Source organism: Pituophis catenifer, unplaced genomic scaffold (assembly GCF_029215685.1).
Source record: "Pituophis catenifer annectens isolate HBS135680 unplaced genomic scaffold, rPitCat1.0.hap2 SCAF_1, whole genome shotgun sequence".
Lineage (NCBI taxonomy): Eukaryota > Metazoa > Chordata > Lepidosauria > Squamata > Colubridae > Pituophis > Pituophis catenifer.
Genome location: NW_027256881.1, coordinates 162,786,138 through 162,807,996, shown reverse-complemented (window position 1 = coordinate 162,807,996; position 21,859 = coordinate 162,786,138). Strand labels below are relative to the sequence as shown.

General features: G+C 44.3%; 1 protein-coding gene across 1 annotated transcript in view; it reads right to left on the bottom strand.

Moving 5' to 3' along the window:
* LOC139309058 (pericentrin-like) overlaps positions 1-21,859 on the bottom strand; it is a 133,698-nt gene that overhangs the window by 5,984 nt on the left and 105,855 nt on the right. Inside the window, exon 41 of the mRNA XM_070933136.1 lies at positions 20,923-21,032. Coding sequence (XP_070789237.1) covers positions 20,923-21,032 — 110 coding nt within the window. The remainder of the gene's footprint in view (positions 1-20,922; positions 21,033-21,859) is intronic.

The following is a 21,859-nucleotide window of genomic DNA, read 5'->3' as shown; positions in this document are numbered from 1 at the left end:
GTATTTTTGCAATAATACTGTATGTTATAGCATGCTTCCCCTTAAAACATGGGTTTACTAGAATGTATTGTATTTGTAGTCTCCAAACCCCATCAACCCATGACATTAAAATAAACAAGACTGCGTATTCTTGACTTTGATTTTATTCTTGAATATATTCTCCACCTCAGCCCTTTGACTGTATTCTTGAATATACATTCTCAACTTCAGCCCCTAAGTAATGCTAAAAGTTTGTTCTTTACTTATTTTAATATATCAACTAAAATTAACAGTTCACATTATTAATGCAAAGCTTACAGCATAATTGCTTTAGGTCACAGCTACCTTGTGTATTGCTAAAAATTGATATTGAACCTTTCTTTAGCATAAAGCAACTAAACTCTTTTAACATATAGCAGTTTAGCAACCTAACCAAAGGCGATCTGCAATTTTAATCTCTGGTTTAAAACCTTCCACAGGATGCTTGCCCACTACACCACCAAGCTTGAAGGAAATGCAAAACAAGCAATTTGTCAAGATTGAACTGCTTTGCTTCTTTCAAACCTTCTCGCTATTCAACTTGCCAATGAACTGGGGGGAGGGAAGGATGGAATGGAGTGCTGAGAATTTGTGCATGGATCAAGAGAGCCTGGAAGCCATCATGATCACCACTGCAGGTGTTTGAGAAGAGCTGGACTGTTCCCATAACAAAAAGATGTCTCATAATTGAACAATATGATCACCCAAGGGTGGAGAGAAAGGGAAGCTTTTGTTTAACTAGGCAAGCATTTGCACAGAAAAACTAGAGCTGGTTTTGATTCTTCAGTACCAAAATGCTGTTATCTAATAAAGTTTTACTTTTGGAAATTCAAAACTCCCGAGATTGTTTACTTGTTTTGGGTTTGCTAGTCGAACAGTTGACATAATTGGCATATTCTTCCAGCTTTTCCAAGATAATCTTGTCCCATTCTTGTCATATGCTACAATAGTCTATTGTAAATATCCAAAATATAACCTATAATTAATTTTAAATCAGTGATGTAAGATAATCCTTTTCTCAGTATATGATTGAAGTTTGTATGGAATGTCCAGGTAAGCTAAAGTTTTCTTCCATTAGTACTATATATACAGGTTTTGTTAGTTTAACCCATAGTATGAAAGGATATAAGTCAGAGTTGTCAGCGAGTCCAGAGGTCAGAGTTTCATTGGCAGAATCCACATAAATGTCACTTGAGTTAGAGATCAAACCAGGGATGAAATCTACAAATTTTTGCTACCGGTTCTGTGGGCATGGCTTAATTAGTGGGTGGGACTTGGTGGTAAGGTGACTGGGTGGGCGGGGCCAAGTCAATGTCACTTCTTTGCCCTTTTTTAACCTACAAAACACAACACAACACAACTGGCTCACCCATAATGTAAAAGCAACTGTGCTAGACTCAAAATGGCCCCGCAACGAGCAGGAACCTCACACAGCCACAAAAAGCCCCAAAAAGCAACTTTTACACTTTACACACACACACAACACAACACAACACAACACAACTGGCTCACCCACAATGTAAAAGCAGCTGTGCTAGCCCTAAAATGGTCCCTGCAACAAGCAGGAACCTCACACAGCCCCCAAAAGCCCCAAAAACTGAGGATGGTAATAAGCCACGCTGCAGTCAAGGCTCGTTAAAGGACTTCCGGGTTGGCTCCGCAGCACCATTGACGGTCTTTTTAGACCGCCGCCCCCGTGATTCCGTTGAGCCGTTCTGACAGTGTTAATCAGCTGTCAAACGGCTTGAAAATCTCCCCTTCGGGAAAAGAAGGGGAGGAGAGCAGGTGGGTGAGGGTAGAGCTCCCTGAAAACCCCTGGATTAATTCCAGGGGTTAGGAGGGTGAGAGCTCCCCGTTCAGCCCACTGAAGCTCCGGATCCGGGGGGACTCTGTTTTTTTTTACAGAGCTAGGTGTTGCGTCCAATTTCTGCTGTCAAACAGAAGATTAAATGATTTCAAAAAAGCAGGCGGAACAGAAGCAGGAGGACAAGCTTTTTGCAAGTATAATACTTAACTCCGGGGATACAATGTTTCTAATTGGATTTTCTGAGCTGGAAGTTAAGATGGCGTTTCTTTGTTGCGATTTTAAAAGGGAAAGTTAGAAAAAGTTTTTGCTAATAGACTCGTGCTCAGAGACTGGCTTTAAGTTGCTGGAATAGATTTTGAAGAGCTGTTTGGGAAAAGATTGTTTATAAAGAAATTGCTGAATGCTGCTCAAAAGGATGGCTCTGACTTTATGATTTTATGGTTGTGGGAAGAAAGAAAATTTCTTTAAAATAAAATGGCTTCTAAGAAAGGAGATCTTGAAAGTGCTGGATGCTATTTGGAGGTGTCAGAAACGAAACAGTTGTCTGATTTACAGAGTTGTAAGGATTTTGACGCAGAACTTACAGAATTTATAAAAGAAGCCATGAATAATCACACTGCAGCTATAAGTAACCAAATAGCAATTCTTAAAGGGATAACAACAGAAATGACTGAGGAAATCAAAACAACTACGGAGCATGATGACAACTCAGGAGATATTGCAGCAGAGAGGGTGGAAGAATTTTCTCAAGAATTTTCGAGCTTACTCTCTGCTTTTTTCGGAAAAATTGATAGAATCCTTCAAAATTATGACTTGGTTTGGAAAAAAGTAGTAAATGACCAGACTTTCGAAGTTTCAGAAGATGAAGGAGACTTGTCAGTGGCATCTATACATTTAATAGAAAAGAAACAATTGAACTTTTCTTCACAAACTCTTGACAAACTTTGGTTTTACAGAGGAAGGAATGAACTGATTTATATAAGCATGAAGAGGCGATTTGGGGGCTCTAAATCAGAGGAAACTTTTTTAAAAAGGGGACAATTTTTGCAGTTATATCAACCTCAAATTAAAATGAAAAACCTCCTCAAAATAGAAGTAGGAGGGATGCAGAAAGATTGGAAAAAATATAAAAAGAAAGCAAGAATGGAAGATTAACCTTTTCTTTTGGCTTTGTAGTTGTTCTACTCATGGTTAAAAATGATTATGTTGTAGGTATTATAACTACTGAGGGGGGAAAAAGTATAAAGTTAAATATTGATTTTTAAATATGATGTACTAATGGTTGATTAATCCTTTTTGGTTTTTTAGTTTATGTATTAATGGTTAATTATGTTGTTGATTATCTTTTAAATTTTAAAAATTGGAGGGAGGAATAATGAAGGGGGGAAATTTAGAAACTTAAAAAATGTAGAAATTTAATTAGTGAATATCTAAGGTTTATTTTTTGTTATGAGATTTCAAAATAAGAAACCAAGAATGGAAGATTAATTTTTTTTTTTTTGGCTTTGCAGTTGTTCTATTCATGGTTTAAATTGATTATGTTTTAGGTGTTATAACTACTGAGGGGGAAAAAGTATAAAGTTGAATATTGATTTTTAAATACGATGTATTAATGGTTGATTAATCTTTTTTGGTTTTCTAGTTAATGTACTAATGGTTAATTATAAAAATGTAGAAATTTAATTAGTGAATATCTAAGGTTTATTTTTTGTTATGAGATTTCAAAATATCTGAACTTTGAGAAAAGTAGGAGGGGGAAAAATGTTTTTAGGTTTGAATGTTTAAGATTTGTTAATGGTTTTAAAATTCTTAGAGTTATTGGATTACATGTTACTTTGTGTTTATATAAAGGGAGGTTGATGAAATTGTAAAAGGGGAGTTAAGGGGTCTTGGGAGTTATTAAATCTTGCAGTTAGCTAGTTTATTTTAGCGAATGTTTGGTGAAATCTATGCCCTGTTTTTGTTCTGGGAAGTCGGGGGTGGGGGGTGGTGAGGAGGGGTTGAAGATTGAGTTTACCAAATTGATTTTTTTTTCTTTTTTTCTGATGATAGTATGAATGATTGTTTATATTGTATACTTGTTTGATCAGAAAATAAAAACTTTTTTATTAAAAAAAAAAAAAAGGCTCGTTAAAGCAGGAAACGATTTATTCAGTGTCCGGAGGTGCTGCAAAAACTTGCTGAGTTCAGGTAAAGATAATACAAAGTCGGCGTTGGGCGTCGCCGTCGCCCAACGCGGCTTAAATAAGTGCGCCCATTAGCCGTACTTCCGGGCTCCTCCTAGCTGGCCCGTCCCACTAATCAAGAGCAGCAACGTGCAGCAGCTGCCTACCACCCTATCGCGGCCGCAGGGTGACCGCCCGCCTGATTACCCTAACACCCACCTCCACCGGATTGTGCTCAGAAACATATTAACCCCATCCCCACCCCCCCTCCGTGGTGCTTCCGTGACTGCAGGAGACTTCATCGTCGGAGTGTCGAGCGTGGGGTCTCGACAGGCGGCTCCCCCTACCAGGGGTCCACCTGTAAGACATAAGGTAACAAAATGAACATGGAATCATGTAATTGTCCGTACACTGTTCCCGGGTTTGTGGGGGTATTTCCTGTGATACCGTTTAAGTAGTCTCTCAGCCCAAAGGCCTTCAACTGGTACCCACGAGACATCCACGAGACGGCCACCCTGGAAACTTTCGGGGTCGAATGATATGCACCTCCTTAGCCACTGTCGTGAGAGGACAGTGGAGCTTGGCAGCCTGACCATGGACTGGAATTTTCCCTACGCTTATAACATCAGTGGTCCCCCACCCTTGGACTGTTTCCCCTGATAGCTATATGTACTCGGTGTCGGAACTCCTCGCCCTGCGAGATTCTCCCCTCTCGCAGATTTGGCCCCCCACATTACCGAGGGCCTATCTCGATGACGGACTTTGGAGTCCGGAGAGATGGCATGGAGCAAGGAAGAATTTATGGGGCTTTTTAGGGAAATTTTTAAAGATTTTAAGGGGTTCTGGGGGAGGGGGTTGTAATTATTCTTTTAAAGATATTGGGAAGACGACTAGGGCGGATTGGGGGGGAAATCCACCAGGGTCAGAGCCGTGCCCGGCACAGGGTAACGATTCGGGGGGCACCGGACGAGGGATTGGGAAAGGGATGGGGGACGATATCTATGAGGGCTGTACCATCGGCACGGTGAATGGGAGGGGCAGATATGGCGGGAGCTGGGGACCACATCAGGTGCTGGGGGCTCGCACTTGCTGTCTGAGAGCAATTGCTTGCCCCGGTCCCCAAGGCTCTGCTCGGATACTAGGTGGCTTAGATACTCAGGAGCTGGGCCTTCGGCTGATGCGGTGCAATGCCAGGTCCGTGGTCAATAAGGCCCCCCTCATCCACGATCTTATACAAGAGGGAGGAGCGGACCTGGCGGGTATTACGGAGACCTGGTTGGGCCCGGAGGGTGGCGTCCCTCTGGTTGAAATGTGCCCACCAGGCTTCAGAGCATTCCATCAGCCGAGGGCTCAGGGGAGGGGTGGGGGGGGTGGCGGTTATTATTAACGAGGATCTGGGTCCGAGGGAGACCACTGTGCCTCAGATAGCCGGATGTGAGTCCCTCCTTGTGAGGTGGGGCCGTGGGGTTCAGATGGGCTTGTTGCTTACGTACCTGGCTCCCTGCCGCGTGGCAACAGCCCTACCTGAGCTACTCGACGTGATAGCCACGGTGGCAGTAGATACACCCAGGCTTTTAGTCATGGGTGATTTCAACTTGCCATCCGTCGGTGAAACGTCTGAGGTGGCTCGGGAGTTCATGGCTTCCATGACGGCCATGGACCTGACCCAGTTAGTTCATGGCCCTACTCACAGGGGAGGTCACACTCTGGATCTGATTTTTGTCTCTGGCCAGTGGTTGAGTGGTCTTGTTATAGGGGATATAGACATGGAACCCTTGTCATGGTCTGACCACTCACTCCTTCGCCTAGATCTTCGAACCGCGACCCCTCGCCGCAGGGAGGCGGATCCAATTAGATGGATCCGCCCCAGGCGCCTGATGGATCCTGATAGGTTCCAGACGGAGCTTGGGCCATTTCCTGAGGATCTAGCACATGACTCGGCCGAGGACCTGGTAGCCGCCTGGGATCGGGTGGCTGGTGGGGCCTTGGACCGAGTTGTGCCTTTGCGGCCTCTGACCCGATGCCGATCCTGTGCGGCTCCTTGGTTTACTGAGGAGCTGAGGGAAATGAAGCGCCGGAAAAGACGCCTGGAGAGCGGTTGGAGGGCCAGTCTCGCTGAATCTGATCGAACACTGGTAAGGTCGCATATTAAGGCCTACCTAGTGGCGATAGAGACGGCAAAGTCTAACTACTTTTCCGCCTCTATTGCGTCATCAGGGAATCGTCCGGCCGCCCTGTTTAGGGTGACCCGCGCCCTGCTCCATCCGGGAGTGCGGGAGGATCCCTTAGAAGGCAGGGCGGAGGATTTCGGACAATACCTGTATGACAAAATCGCCCAGATCCGGGGGGATTTGGACTCTGACTGGGTAGATCAGGGCAGGGTGACGAGGAATAGTCTTGAGAATGTTATCTGGGAGGAGTTTGATGCTGTGACTCCTGATGATGTGGACAGGATTTTGGGGAGACTTAGTGCGGCCACATGTTTACTGGACCCGTGTCCCTCCTGGTTGGTACTGGCTTCCCGGGAGGTTACACGAGGCTGGCTTCAGGGTGTTATCAACGCTTCGTTGAGTGAGGGTTACTTCCCCACCGCCTTGAAAGAGGCCTATCGTCCTGTCTCCAACCTTCGCTTTATGGCGAAGGTTGTTGAGAGTGTGGTCGCACGACAGTTTCCGCAATTCCTGGAGGAAACATCTTATCTAGATCCGTTCCAGTCGGGTTTCAGGTCTGGGCACAGCACAGAAACGGCATTGGTCGCGTTGGTTGATGATCTCTGGAGGGCTCGGGACAGGGGTTGTTCCTCTGTTCTGGTCCTGTTAGACCTCTCAGCGGCTTTTGATACCATCGACCATGGTATCATGCTGCACCGGCTGGAAGAGTTGGGGGTGGGAGGCACCGTGTTGCGGTGGTTCTCCTCCTTTCTCTCCGACCGGTCGCAGTTTGTGTTGGCAGGGGGGCAGAGGTCGACCTCGAGGCCTCTCATTTGTGGAGTGCCGCAGGGATCGGTCCTCTCGCCTCTCCTGTTCAACATTTATGTGAAGCCGCTGGGTGAGATCATCCGTGGCTTTGGGGTGAGATACCACCAGTACGCTGATGACACCCAGCTGTACATCTCCACCCCAGGCCACCCCAACGATGCCCTTGAAGTGATGTCCCAGTGCCTGGAGGCTGTACGGATCTGGATGGGGAGGAACAGGCTCAAGCTCAACCCTTCCAAGACTGAGTGGCTGTGGCTCCTGGCATCCCGATATAGTCAGTTGACTCCATCACTGACTATTGGGGGCGAGTCATTGGCCCCCACAGAGAGGGCTCGCAATCTGGGAGTCCTCCTGGATATGCAGCTGTCCTTGGAGGAACATCTGACGGCTGTAACCAGGGGGACCTTTTGTCAGGTTCGCCTGATTCGCCAGTTGCGGCCCTTTCTTGATCGGGATTCCCTGTGCACAGTCACTCACGCCCTCGTCACCTCTCGCCTTGACTATTGCAACGCTCTCTACATGGGGCTCCCCTTGAGGAGCACCCGGAGGCTCCAGCTGGTCCAGAACGCAGCAGCGCGGGTAGTGACGGGAGCAGCATGGCGCTCCCATGTAACACCGCTCCTGCGCGAGCTGCACTGGCTCCCAGTTGTCTTCCGGGTGCGCTTCAAGGTGTTGGTTATCACCTTTAAAGCGCTCCATGGCATAGGGCCTAGCTATCTTCGAGACCGCCTGCTGCTACCAACGACCTCCCATCGACCCGTGCGCTCCCACAGAGAGGGCCTCCTCGGGGTGCCATCAGCCAGACAATGTAGGCTGGTGACCCCCAGGGGGAGACCCTTCTCTGTGGGGGCACCTACCCTCTGGAATCAGCTCCCCCCAGAGATACGGAGAATCCAAGACCTCAGTGCCTTCCGTCGCGCCCTTAAAACCCATTTATTTAAACAAGCCGGGCTGGCTTAAGATGAAATTTTTAACTGTTTTTTAAATGTTTTAAACGTTTTTAATTGGTAATGAGTTTTAATTGGGCCAAATTTATATATCTTTTAATTGTTTTTAATGTTTGTTCTGCATGTTTTTTTTAATCTGGCTGTACACCGCCCTGAGTCCTCAGGGAGAAGGGCGGTATAGAAATCCAATATAAAATAAATAAATAAAAAATAAATCCTCCAGAATATAGCCTTTCCATCTTACTAGATATTTCAACTTTCCTCTGCTTAGTTTGGAATCTAGGATTTCGACAATCTCGTAATGGGAACCCACCAAAGGTCCTGGCCGATCTGTGGGGTTGCGCATACCATCGGCTGGTCTTAGCAAGCTGCTATGAAAACCGGATGGATCTTTCCCAGTAATGGTGGCAACTTAACCTCAACAGTTACCGGATTTATCAGCCTTACAGCAGTAAAGGGGCCAAGGTATTTTGGACCTAGTTTTTTACTGGGTATTTTCAACTTGATATATTTAGTGGATAAGTAAACCTGGTCCCTCACCTGAAACGGTTTGTGGTCCTTTTGTTTTCTGTCAGCGAACGTTTTATACTCTCTTGCCGCTTTCTGCAACGCCTCCTTGATCTTTGGCCACTGAACTCCGATTCGGATTCCCCACTCCCTAGGAGACACCCTTTCCTGCTCACCTGATTCAAGTTCAGGGATTGCAGTAAAGTCCCAACCATACACAATCTGGAACGGGGTAGCACCAGTACTCCGGTGTATCGCATTGTTATACGCTACCTCAGCGAGTGGTATGAGCTCTGACCAGTCGGACTGTTGATACGACACATAACAACGTAAATATCTCTCTATCATAGCGTTGGCTCTTTCTGCAGCCCCATTGGTAATTGGGTGAAAAGCAGAACTCAACCCCTGGGATGAAACCTATTAGACCGACAAACGCACGCCAAAATCGCGCTGTGAATTGTACACCCCTGTCCGATATAATCCGTCAGGGTGCACCATGCAACCGGTATATATGCCGAATGAACAACCGAGCCAATTGTCTCGCAGACGGTAAGCTCTTACATGGAATGAAATGAGCCTGCTTAGAGAAAAGATCAACTACAGTCCATATAACTGTGTGGCCTTTGCTATCAGGCAAGTCTACAATGAAATCCATCCCTATCTCTTCCCACGGTCTACTGGGATTAGCAACTGGTTGTAATAAACCAAATGGCTTACCAGGTCTTGTCTTCATTACAGCACACACATGACACTCTTTCACATATTTTTCTACCTCCTTATGCATATGAGGCCACCAGAACTGATGTCTAACGAGATGGAGTGTTTTCAAAAACCCGAAATGTCCGGCGGTTTTGGAATCATGACACCTGTTCAACACTGTTGACCATAGAGACTGTGGTATATACAATTTAGACCCCATCCAAGCTAATCCATCACGCATTGTTACCAACGTTCTATGCTCGACTACCCAGGGGTCGCACTGCACTGCCTTTTGCAGTTCTATCTTCCATGCGAGTTTGGTTGGTTTATCACATGCCCAAGCTATTTGTTGGGGTTTTGGAATTATCGCTTGCACTACATCTTCCCGTTTGCTATCAAACTGAGGCATCCGGGACAACGCATCGGCTAGGAAGTTTCTGCCACCCGGGACATACTTCAGGTCGAAATTAAACCGCTGAAAGTACTGTGCCCAACGAACCTGTTTTGGTGATAGTTTCCTAGGGGTTTGTAAGGCCTCCAAGTTCTTATGGTCTGTCCAGACCTTGAACTTTTTGTTGGTCCCTTCTAGTAAATGTCGCCAAGTCACTAAAGCCCATCTCACCGCAAATGCCTCTTTCTCCCAAACAGCCCAACCCCACTCTGTGGGTGTCAATTTGCGGGACGTGTACGCATAAGGACATAGGGTTCCATCCTTAGTCCGCTGCAACAGCACAGCCCCTACGGCTACGTCGCTTGCGTCTGCCTGTACCACAAACTCCAATGAGGGATCTGGGTGTTTCAGTACGGGTTCCCTAGCGAACAAGTCCTTCAATCGCTCGAACGACTGCTGACACTCCACAGTCCATGGTAACAGCTGTCCCGGTTTTACCTTACCAACTCCTAAATGCTTCGTTTTTAATAGATCTGTTAATGGGAGAGCCACCTGTGCGAACGACGGGATAAATTGCCGATAGAAATTGGCAAAACCAAGGAAGCTCTGTAATTGCTTTCTGGTTTTGGGTGCCTGTCACTCCAATACTGTCGACACCTTTTTCGGATCCATCTCGACCCCTCGTGCTGAAATACGATATCCAAGATAGTCCAACGTGGTGCGATGGAACTCGCACTTTGACAACTTTACAAAGAGCTTTGCATCTAGTAACTTGGACAGAACTTTCCTCACTAGCTGAATATGTTCCTCCATCGTATCAGAATATATCAAAATGTCGTCCAAGTACACAAGGACGCCCCGATATAGATGTTCATGTAACACCTCATTAATAACCTGCATAAACACGGCCGGGGCGCCCTGCAACCCAAAAGGCATGACACGAAACTTATAACTCCCTAACGGACAATTAAAGGTTGTTTTCCACTCGTCTCCCGCCCGTATCCTTATTCTGCAATAAACCTCCCGCAGATCCAGCTTTGTGAACACCTTCCCTGTCACCAATGTGGCTAAGTCCTTCATCAACGGTAGAGGGTACAGGTGCTTGACACAAACAGCATTTAAGCCCCTGAAATCAACGCAGAGACGAAGACCACCGTCTTTCTTTTCGCGGAATAGAACCGGGGCTGCCATACGCGCCCGACTAGGCTGAATAAACCCTCTAGCCAGATTCTTATCAATGTAGCGCCGTAGCTCTTCTAACTCAGGTTTTGTCATGGCGTACATACACGGTTTTGGAAGCCTCGCCCCCGGTATCAGTTCTATTGCGCAGTCTGTCGCCCTGTGGGGCGGTAACGTCTCACATTCACTTTCGTCAAACACAGCTGCTAAGTTCCTATATACTTCCGGATATCCTGGCTTGGCGTTCCCCACTCCAGTGCACCGCTGGGTCTGTGGTTGGGACTCGGGGATCGGGTCTGGTCCTAAACTGATTTGTAATCTCCGATAACCCCCCTCCCACCATATAGTGGGACGCCACTTGTCCAACCAGGCCAGTCCCAATATAATCGACTCGACCATACAGTCTACTATGATGAACCGGATCTGCTCCTTATGTTCCCCAATCTCTAAGTAGACGGGCTCTGTAATATGTGAGGCTGGTGAGCCCCCTAGCAAAGACCCACCCATCTGTTCGAAACGAATAGGGGTTTTTAGTTTTACCCGTTGTAGCCCCAAAGCATCCACTACTGTACTCCGGATAAGACAACGAGTACACCCTGAGTCTATGAGCGCTCCCTGTTGAACCCTCTGTAAGGTGCGTCTATTTTGTAGCACCACTGGTATCACAAACGGGTGTATAGGATCACTTACCATAGGGTCCTCTGGTCCACTGTCATCGCTGCCATCCGACAATGCTGGCAGACCCTCCTCCCCCGAAGGGCTTTTCACACCGGTTAGTGTGGACCGAGAACAACTAGTGGGCATCGGTGTGGATATGGCTGTTCGCTCTGACGTAGACCTCGCCCTTTCCCTAACCTTGGCCCCGGATGGTGGAGTTCGCGCAGGTGTAGCTTGCAAGGGGGGTATGGGACACTCAGCAGCCCGATGTCGTGGTTGGTTGCAACGGAAAGCCCCTCGTCCTCCGCCTGTTGCTGGCCTAAAGGGTGGCAGGGCTTGCCCCATAATCCTTCGGGGCTACTGGTTTAGTGCCAGCTGGCACAAAACGTTGTGGTTGACCTACGCGGCCTCGGAACTCCCGTAATCCAACTTCTAGCTCCACTGCCGCCTTGAACCACTCGGACAGTTTTGGTGGTAAACCACGGTATACACACGCTTGTTTCACTTCCCTATCCAGGCCGGACCGAAATTGGTGTACTAACAACCGCTCTGGCCACGACCGAAGTCTTCCCGCCAATGCCCGGAACTCCTTGACGTATTCTTTGGCCGGCCGTCCTCTTTGTCTCAGTGCCAGCAATTTCCCCTCTGTGATTTGGACTCTTGCACTATCTTCGAAGCGTCATCGTAGTGCATCCAAGAACAGCCCCACATCGGCTAGTTCCCTAGCATGCTCACTATGTAAGTCCGCAACCCAGTTAGCGGCCTCCCCTTGGAGGACTGCAGTTATGGCCATGACCACAGCCCACTGTGAGGGATACAGATGTCCATAAAGATCAGTGTGGCTAAGCACTTGGCTCAAGAAAATAGATACCCGATCAGGGCTCCCGTCGAAGGAGGCCTGTATAGGGGGAGGACCCTATGTGATTGTTGTGGCCATACGCCAGGCGGCCACATCACAGGCGGGTGGTGGGGCCCGACCGCCGCTGACCTGTCCATCCCCCTACACCAGTCTGGTCCGTCTCCCTCCTTGCCGTCCTCTGTTGTCTTTCCTGGTCCGTTTCGCGGAACGCCTCGCCTAGTGAAGACACCCGGGGCCGGGACTGTCCCATTGGCTGGCCTCTGCTTCCTTCCCCTTTCTCCACACGCAGTTTTGGGCTTGCTAAATGGAAGCGGGACTCACGACCACCCCCGCCTCTTTGCCACGACTCAGCAGCCTCTGTTCCTATCCAGGGTTGCCAGGACGCTGCATCTCTAAAGCTCCCTTCCCCGAACTTCTCCCTCAAGACGTCCAGGGTAGATGCTCCAAGACCGGTAGACTGACTCCAGTCGCATTCATCATCATCCAGCCACTTCCTCTCCCTCCAGCCATGGAAGGAGGAATCCCCCGAATAACCCCCAGGGGTTGGGGTTTTATGGGTACCGGAACCCACAAGAGCGGAGCTCTGCCACCACTCTCCTGCTGAGCTCTTCATTCGCCGCGACTCGGTCGAGTCCTGGGTTTCAGCGGCACCTTCGACTTGCTGGGGCTTCTTCTCCTTGGACTTAACCACTGGAGGGTCTTTGGGGCTCTGTTCCTCCAACACGGTGGTGTCCTCCTCCGCTCCTTCGGGACTCACCGCCCAGCCGTCACTCCCTCCGCCATCCCTTCTCGCTCGGCGGTACTCACGGTGGAAAGAGAAACGCCGACTTTCTCAGCTCTCTCGCCGCAAAACTGAGGACGGTAATAAGCCACGCTGCAGTCAAGGCTTGTTAAAGCAGGAAACGGTTTATTCAGCGTCCGGAGGTGCTGCAAAAACTTGCTGAGTTCAGGTAAAGATAATACAAAGTCGGTGTTGGGCGTCGCCGTTGCCCAACACGGCTTAAATAAGCGCGCCCATTAGCCATACTTCCGGGCTCCTCCTAGCCGGCCCGTCCCACTAATCAAGAGCAGCAACGTGCAGCAGCTGCCTACCACCCTATCGCGGCCGCAAGGTGACCGCCCGCCTGATTACCCTAACACCCACCTCCACCGGATTGTGCTCAGAAACATATTAACCCCATCCCCACCCCCACCGCCCCCTCCGTGGTGCTTCCCTGACTGCAGGAGTCTTCATCATCGGAGAGTCGAGCGTGGGGTCTCGACACCAACTTTCACACTTTGCACACACACAACACAACACAACTGGCTCACCCACAATGTAAAAGCAGCTGTGCTAGCCCCAAAATGGCCCCTGCAACAAGCAGGAACCTCACACAGCCACAAAAAGCCCCAAAAAACCAACTTTCACACTTTACACACACAAAATTCCACATACAGCTTTGTGAGATTTTGTGTGTTTGTGTAGTTACAGTGAAATACTACAGAAACACACTAAATTTCAGAAAGCTGCACAAATATTATCTTATTTTAATTTATTTTTATTTTTATATAAAATTAAAATTTTATAAAAAATTTTATAAAATACTTCCTAAACTTTAAATGGCTAGGTCTAAAAAAAAGAACAACTAAAAAAAACCCCAATTAACTATTTTTTTTAAAGCTCCCAAAGGGGAAAAAAACTTACCCAATAGAACAGGGGTCTCCAACCTTGGCAACTTTAAGACTTGTGGACTTCAACTCCCAGAATTCTTCAGCCAGCTTTGCTGGGAGTTGAAGTCCACAAGTCTAGGTAGGCAGGCAGAAAGAGCTGCTCACCGATGAGCTTGATTGCAGGCAGGGATATTCAGTTGCTTGCTGATGCATGGATTGCGATCATCATGAGATCAGCAGCTAAGGTAAGCAAGCTGGAGGCTGGGGTGGGGGTGAGAAAAAAATAATTTTTTTTCTTTTACATGGCTCTGGCGATCCAAGCTGAGTTGCCTGATTAGCAGGCAACTCAACTGGGATGTCAGAGCTTGGCTGGTCAGAGCCATTTAAAAGGAAAAAAGGCTCTGATGATCGCGGGGCTCAGCTGGGCATTGGGGGCGGGGGCAGGCATTTTTGCTACCGGTTCTCCGAACTGCCCGCCGCCATCACTACCTACTTGCCCGAGCCGGTCCGAAACCAGGAGCATTTCACCCCTGGATCAAACCCTTGTTTCCAGCAAAGGAACTTGTGTCAGAGCTGCCTCTTAAATCAGGCTGCAGGCAGCTGTCACTAATTAAGAGAATTACTCCCTTGCTTGGCAAGGAGTTTCATAGAAGTCTCTGTTCTGCTTTTCTCCTTACTGACAGGGTGCAGACTTTACGTCCTCCTCTGACTGTTCCAGCTATTCAAGTGGTACATGTTTTTGGACAGCTTCGTGCAATTAATTCCTGGATACTATCATTCCACAGGTTCAGCTCAAACAGGATCTTCGTAATTGGATGCATAGTCTGAGTCCTGGGCCATGACATACCAGCAAGTTTTAGTTGAATCCTACAAATTTGGTGTACTTCAAAATATCTCTTTTTCTGCTATATGCATATAATTATGGGTTTGATCTACATGTATTGGTAGTACAATTGAATTTATAGAAACAGCTATTTTTAAAAGTTAGAGCTAACTTATTAAATACTCTAATAGAGTATTACAAACTTGTATTAATGTTTATACTGCTTGAACTTGTTTAGTTATCTAAGTATTGCTATATAATGGATTTCAAACCCTTTCTCACCAGGTAAAATCTCTCTCCCCCCCCCAAACAAAAGGTGTTTCTGAGAAATCAAAAAGAAATTTATTTCTTTGGATCAAGGAGTGAGACTATTGACGGTAAATGTCAATGGCCTCAATGCCCCGACAAAGAGAAGTCGTATACTAACCAAAATTGTTAAAGCCAAAGTGGATATAATATATATGCAAGAAACGCATATTAAATTATCACAAGCTAATTTATTGAAATGCCCTAAAGCAGGGAAACTGTTTGTAGCGGCTCCAGAGGAGAGAAAGAAAGGAGTAGCAATGTATGTAAAGGAACATCTCTCGCCGAAACAACTATTCGCAGACGAAGAGGGAAGAATACTAATATTAAAGGTGGAATTACTACAGAGCAAAGTATTATTGATATGAATTTATGCCCCGAATACTAAACACAAATCATTCTTCCGAAGAATACGAAGAGAAATCCGAGACTTGGAATTCGAGCAGGTATGTCTTCTGGGCGACTTTAATGCAGTTATTAATAGGACAAAGGATTACAAAACAGGGGAAAACTAAAAAAAAAGAAAAAAAAAGAAAAGAAAAGAAACAGAGGACAAGATAAGAAGATCTTACCAGCCATTTGTAATGAAATGAGAGATGAATTAGGATTGAAAGGATTGAAAGGATGAATTAGGATTGACCTGGCGCGAGCACAATCTGATAAGTGAACAATTCACTTATTATTCTCCCAGGCACAAATCGTGGTCCAGGTTGGACATGATTTGGATGTCACAAGAACTTAATTCTCAAGTGGCAGAGGTCAGAATTATGCCGAATGACTGGGTGGATCATAACCCAGTATTAGCCGTATTAAAGAAAGAGGGGAAAAATAGAAAGAGATGGATGATGAGATCAGAGATTTTAAAAGAAACCGAATTTATACAAAAGCTCAAGATAGAAATATCCCTTTTCTTTCAAGAAAACAAAACACCAGGAATGCCACTTCAAATAATTTGGGATACTGCCAAAGCTTTTATAAGAGGTCTTATTATTAAACACATGACCATTAAACACAAAAAAGAAGAACAAGAAAGGGGTGAGTTAACAAGTAAATTAATAAAAGCCGAGGAACAACTACAAAATAATCCACTATCCATAGGAGCAAAAGAACAGATAGTACTCCTAAAACACCAGCTTAATCTCTTGGAGTTGGATAAATTGAAAGATAAGATAAAGGCAGCAAAGCAAAAACACTTTGAATCAGCTAATAAATTAGGAAGATGGCTCACATTTAGATTAAAAAAGGAAAAGCAGAATAGACGAATTGATCAATTAGAAGACAAGGAAGGAAATTTAATAAAAGACAAAAAAGGGAAAGAAAAAATTGCAGTGGATTTTTACAAAGAATTATATAAGAGAGGAGATCATAACAGGTGCGATAAAAAATTATATAGAGAACTCGGACTTACCCAAGATACCCAACTTAACGAAAGAAATATTAGAAGAGGAAATTACCTTAGCTGAGATTGAAAAAGCAGTGAAGAAACAGGGAAATTTGAAAACGCCTGGCACAGACGGACTTCCAGCTGAGTTATATAAAACAATGTTTGAGGTAATGGGAGAGCATATGAAAGATTTATTTAATGAAGTCCTGGGAAAAGCAGAAATTCCCCACTCATGGAGGGAGGCCAATTATCAGTTTAATTCCTAAAGAGGAAAAATTTTCACCACAATTCTAGCAACAGATTAAAAGGCTTCCTGAATGAATTTATACATAATGACCAAAATGGATTTCTACCATCACGACAATTACAAGATAATTTAAGAGTCATGCTAAATGTATTGGAATATTACAAAGATCACCCAGGCAAACAGGTCACACTAGTTTTTATAGACGCCCAGAAGGCATTTGACAGAGTCAATTGGGAGTTTATATTATTACAGTTAGAACACATGGGCTTTGGACAGAGATTTATAAACGCAATTAAAGCTATCTATTCCAAACAAACGGCCAGACTACTGATAAATGGGGACCTGACAGAAGAATTCCCTATTGGTAAAGGCACAAGACAGGGCTGTCCTTTATCCCCTTTACTTTTTATCTTATCACTAGAAACATTATTGTGTAAAATAAGGAATGAAGAAAGAATAAAAGGCCTTATAATTGGACAACAGGTATATAAAACCCAGGCCTTCGCAGACGATATGGTTTTTATCTTGGAAGAGCCCATAGAATCTTGTTTATATTCAATAGAGACAATTGAGGAATTTGGGGCGGTAGCAGGTTTATTAATCAACAAAAAGAAAACAAATATATTAACTAAGAATATCTTAGAGGAAGCTAAGAAGGGCTTACAGGAAGTGATTGGATTAAAAGTAGTTAACAAAATTAAATATTTGGGAAGTTGGCTAACTGGCAGATGTTCGAGCATACAAGAAGACAATTATAATAATTATTAATTCAAACAAGAAAAGATTTAGATAAATGGGGTAAAATACAACTCTCATTTCTAGGACGAGTAATAACAGTAAAATCCTACGTTCTACTGAAGTTCAACTTTTTGTTTCAAACCGCCCCAGTGAATTTATCCAAAAAATTTTTCATAGAGTTAAATCAAATAATAACTAAATTTATCTGGCAGGGGAAAAAGCCAACGATTAAAAAAAGATGATGCAAGAGATAAAAGAAAGAGGAGGCCTGGGCCTACCATGTTGGGAGAACTACTACTCAGCCGCTCTGTTAGCCTGGGTAAAAGAATGGATTACTTTAGGTAATAGTCGTCTTCTTAAAATAGAAGGTTACGACCTACAACAGGGTTGGCATATGGCACTTTGGAGAGATAATACTCCACAAAGCAAATGGTTCACCCGACATTACATAAGAAATATTTTAAATATTTTAAATTTTCAAATTAAATATTTTAATTCGAAACTAATCAAAATCAGGACTGAAAGTTCAAACATCTCACCCTGCAGGGGGCTGGCTTAGAGAAAAGGGCTGACAAATTAATTGGAGGGCTAAAATCATCTCATTGAATTCATAGCATGACATTGAAAAGCAATCATTAATGTAAGACAGACTAACGCCATATACAAGACTGGGAAAGTATCTTGTGATTTCCAGTCACACATTCACTTGCAATGAAAGAATTGCTAATTCATCCACATTTTCAAAAACAGTAAGATTAATTAATCTAGAATAGAGGTCCTTGTATTATAACACAAGGACCTCTATTCTAGATTAATTAATCTTACTGTTTTTGAAAATGTGGATGAATTAGCAACTACAATCATAAAGAAGTAAAATCATTCTAAGTATTAGAAATGTATTTTGAATAAGAGTCTGTGCAATTAATCAGTTGAACATTTTTAATAAAAACATACATTGGTACTTAGCATTAATAATATAAAAACGGAAAGCTGTAGTTGTAAGCTTCCCAGTAATTTTGATTAAAAAAACCTGAGGATTGTTTTATATGAAATATCAGTGTAAAAAGCACATTCAAACACAAAGTTTGTTGTTTTTTTTTATAAAAGCTGATGCAAAATTTATCACACAGAGATCTCTTTATTCAAATGCACATCAATGTTGAAAGATCCGCAGGGTATAACACTAGTAAGCTGTTCACTGGTGAGTAAAGCAGTGACGAAAGAACTCTGGTTCATATTCAAGGCTGGTTCTCACTACATTTAACTCTTTTCTTGTGCAGCTTGTCCTAAATTCATACAAATTTAAATTAAATTTGTTATTCCACAAATTTTTGGAAATAGATGTATTACAATTTTAAAATAATATATTTTAAATGGGATTTGAATTAAACAGTATGGAAAATCTAACTTATAATTAAAAGTGAATCTGATGCTATACAAAATATATTGACATATTGCTATTTAAATAAAGTATAAGAGAACATATTGTGGTCTAATTTGCACATAACAGTGAGACATAATTCTTCCCACTCCAATAAGTCTAGTTGTACATGTTGCTTCTGCATTCTAATTAGCTACTGCAACCAATCAATTTTAGCTTCAGGCTTTGCCTTAACAAGCCAGGAGTTCTTAAACTGTCCATGGTTTGTATAGATTTAGATCCTAGAGTTAACATTTGGGATTCAGCAGCATTTTGATTTTTTTTAAAATATATGACTCAAGAAAGCAAACTACATTAAGGCATTTTGTTCTTGAAGTTTCTATTGCTAACTAATTCCTAAATGTAAGGTTGAGCTTCTAGAAAATTATGCTTGTAGCTGTAGCTGACCAAAAATGTATATAATTGCACTTAAAGTAGCATAAAAGAACAAGCTTTTTGTTGTGCTCTTAAACTAAAGTGAATTACTGATATTGTGATATTACTTAGGTACATAGGAATATATACACTTAATGACTGTAATTGGGATTGGAATTTCCATTACTTAGTGATGCAATCATTAGGCCAAATATCAATGTAACTACACCACTTAGCAACGATAAGTTTTGGCAATCCTGGTTGCAGTCATTAGGTCAGGACCTCACACTTCTTCTACCTTGCTGCACTCACCTCTGCCTGAACTCCCGCCCATCCCCTATCACCCCTTTTTTAGTCACCCTGCACTTACTTCTGTGTTGCCTCTACCAGTTGACTTCCCTGTCTTCTTCCTCCTGCTGCTGATAAGGTGCCTCCAGCCTGGCCCTTCATGGGGTCTAGGAGTTTTCATCTTGTACCTTTGGCCACCCCTCCTTCTCCTTCAGGGTTCCTCCCTTGGGCGATTCTCCACTGACTATTCTCCTCGGCTCCACCCATTTGCACTGGGCAATGGGGGCACGTTCCCTCCATCCCACACGCTTTGGCACGGCCCATTCACAGAAGGAGGGTTTGGCCTGGGTTTTCGACGCTCGGGACAGTTAGTCACCAAGCAGCCATAAGCCAGTGGTGGCATTTGGAAGAAGGGCTCCAGCCAAATGGCTTTAGGAAAGCAAAACACTTGTTAGGAGAAGTAATGGGAGGGGGGAGGGGGTAGAAACTCCTGATAAAGAACAGTAAGGGAAGAGCGGGGGTGAGGGGGGAAAGGGAGGGAGAGAAAAATGAGAGGAAGGAAGGACCATAAACCCTGGCACTAGATGCAGCTTCAGAGGATGCTTTGAAACAGCACAGCAATCCAAGGCTGGAAGGGACCTTAGAGGTAATCTAGTCCAACCCTCTGCTCCAGCAGGAGACTTTATATACATCAATACACACACACCTTGAGGGAACTGTCCCAGGCATCGAAAAACCCAGGACGAACCCTCCTTCTGTGAATGGGCCATGCTGAAGTGTGTGGGATGGAGGGGACGTGCCACATTGACCAGGGTGAATGGATGGAGCCGAGGAGAATAGTCAGCAGAGAATCGCCCAAGGGAGGAACCCTGGAGGAGAAGGAGGGACGGCCAAAGGTACGAGACGAAAAGTCCCATTCCGCCCTTCGTGTGCTGATCATACACAGCATTTCCAAGGCCTTGATGGCAAAGGTCAACTGGGGACAGCATGGGCAACTGAGCTGAGGACAGCCAAAAGAGCAAAGATTGGGGTGAGGGGGGGAGAGAGAAATAGGTGGGTTGGGTAAGTTGAAGTATACCCTGTGGTCATGAATGTGGGCAGGCTGCCAAGTGCCTACATTTTGATCATGAGATCACAGCTGGTCAACCAATCATTCAGTACTGTCATAACTTTCAACAGTTGCTGACTGAATAGTAATTAAGCAAGGAGTACTGTTTCATGGCGAAAACCTGTACTAGTTTCTCCCAAACTTGGTTGAATAATTTGACTGGAATTTGCCTGTCATGCAGACAGAAGAGCTTTTACATGTTCTCCAGAAGATAAAGGAGAATAGGAAATCATTGAATGAAACTTCTATAGTGTTCACACCAAACTCAGTAAACCGAATCTAGTTTAAGATTGGACTTTATGTCAATACTAAGATTATCAAGTATGAGTTAAAACAGGTTAAGGCTTTGATTCAGAAATTATCAATATGAAGTTACCTGGCAGAAGAATTCCTAGTCTTTCCTGAATGGCCTCCAAGTGTGCAATGTATTCAGTTAATGAATCTTCAGGATCTTTGGATGAAGTTTGTGAAATAAAACTAGTAGACCTGTGAAACAGAAGCAATTATACTTTTCCTTTAAAAATATTACATATCTTAGAAAACATATAAGTAGAAAAATACAAAAGGATGTGTTAAGAGACTTACAACTGTCATAGAAAACGGACATTTTCCTTATTTATGTACATGCCTTTGAGTCTGTGATGTCTCCTGGCAACTGTCTGCAAAACCCTGAAACTTTCTTTGCAAAATTTTTTGGAAGTGGTTTTGACATTGCCTGCTCTCATTTCTAGGGCTGATAGTGTGACTAGCTCAAGGTCACCTAGCTAGCTTTGTGCTTACACCAGAACTCATGATCTCCTGATTTCTAACCTGAGACATTAACTGCTACAGCAAACTGGCCACACTAAACTTTTTGGTATATGAATTATGAACAGGGTGGATTTGATTTAAATCAAGTTGATTTAAAACACAATTTAAATCATGTTTTAAATCACTAGTAAAAAGGCTTGATTTAAATCAACTCGATTTAAATCATAATTTTTAAACTGTCATCTCTGCTACTCCTTTGACCCACTGTTGACTCACTATAGTCCTAGTGTTGCAGAATATACAGCCTCATGCTACATAACTAAGCTCCATTTCATGCTGAATAAACTAAATTATTTATGTATCTTAAATAGAAAACTATCTTACGATAGATTTTTACCCCGAAGTTTTTTATTAAAATAAATTAGATAAAAATAAAAAAAATCTGGGGCTTCCGGTCTGGCTTCCGTCGCCGCCAGACGGCCCTTTGAGACCGCCAGCCCCGTCGCCCGTAAAGAGCCGCCTTTACACCTGAAAGGCGGCTCGAAAAACTCCGTTTCCATAAG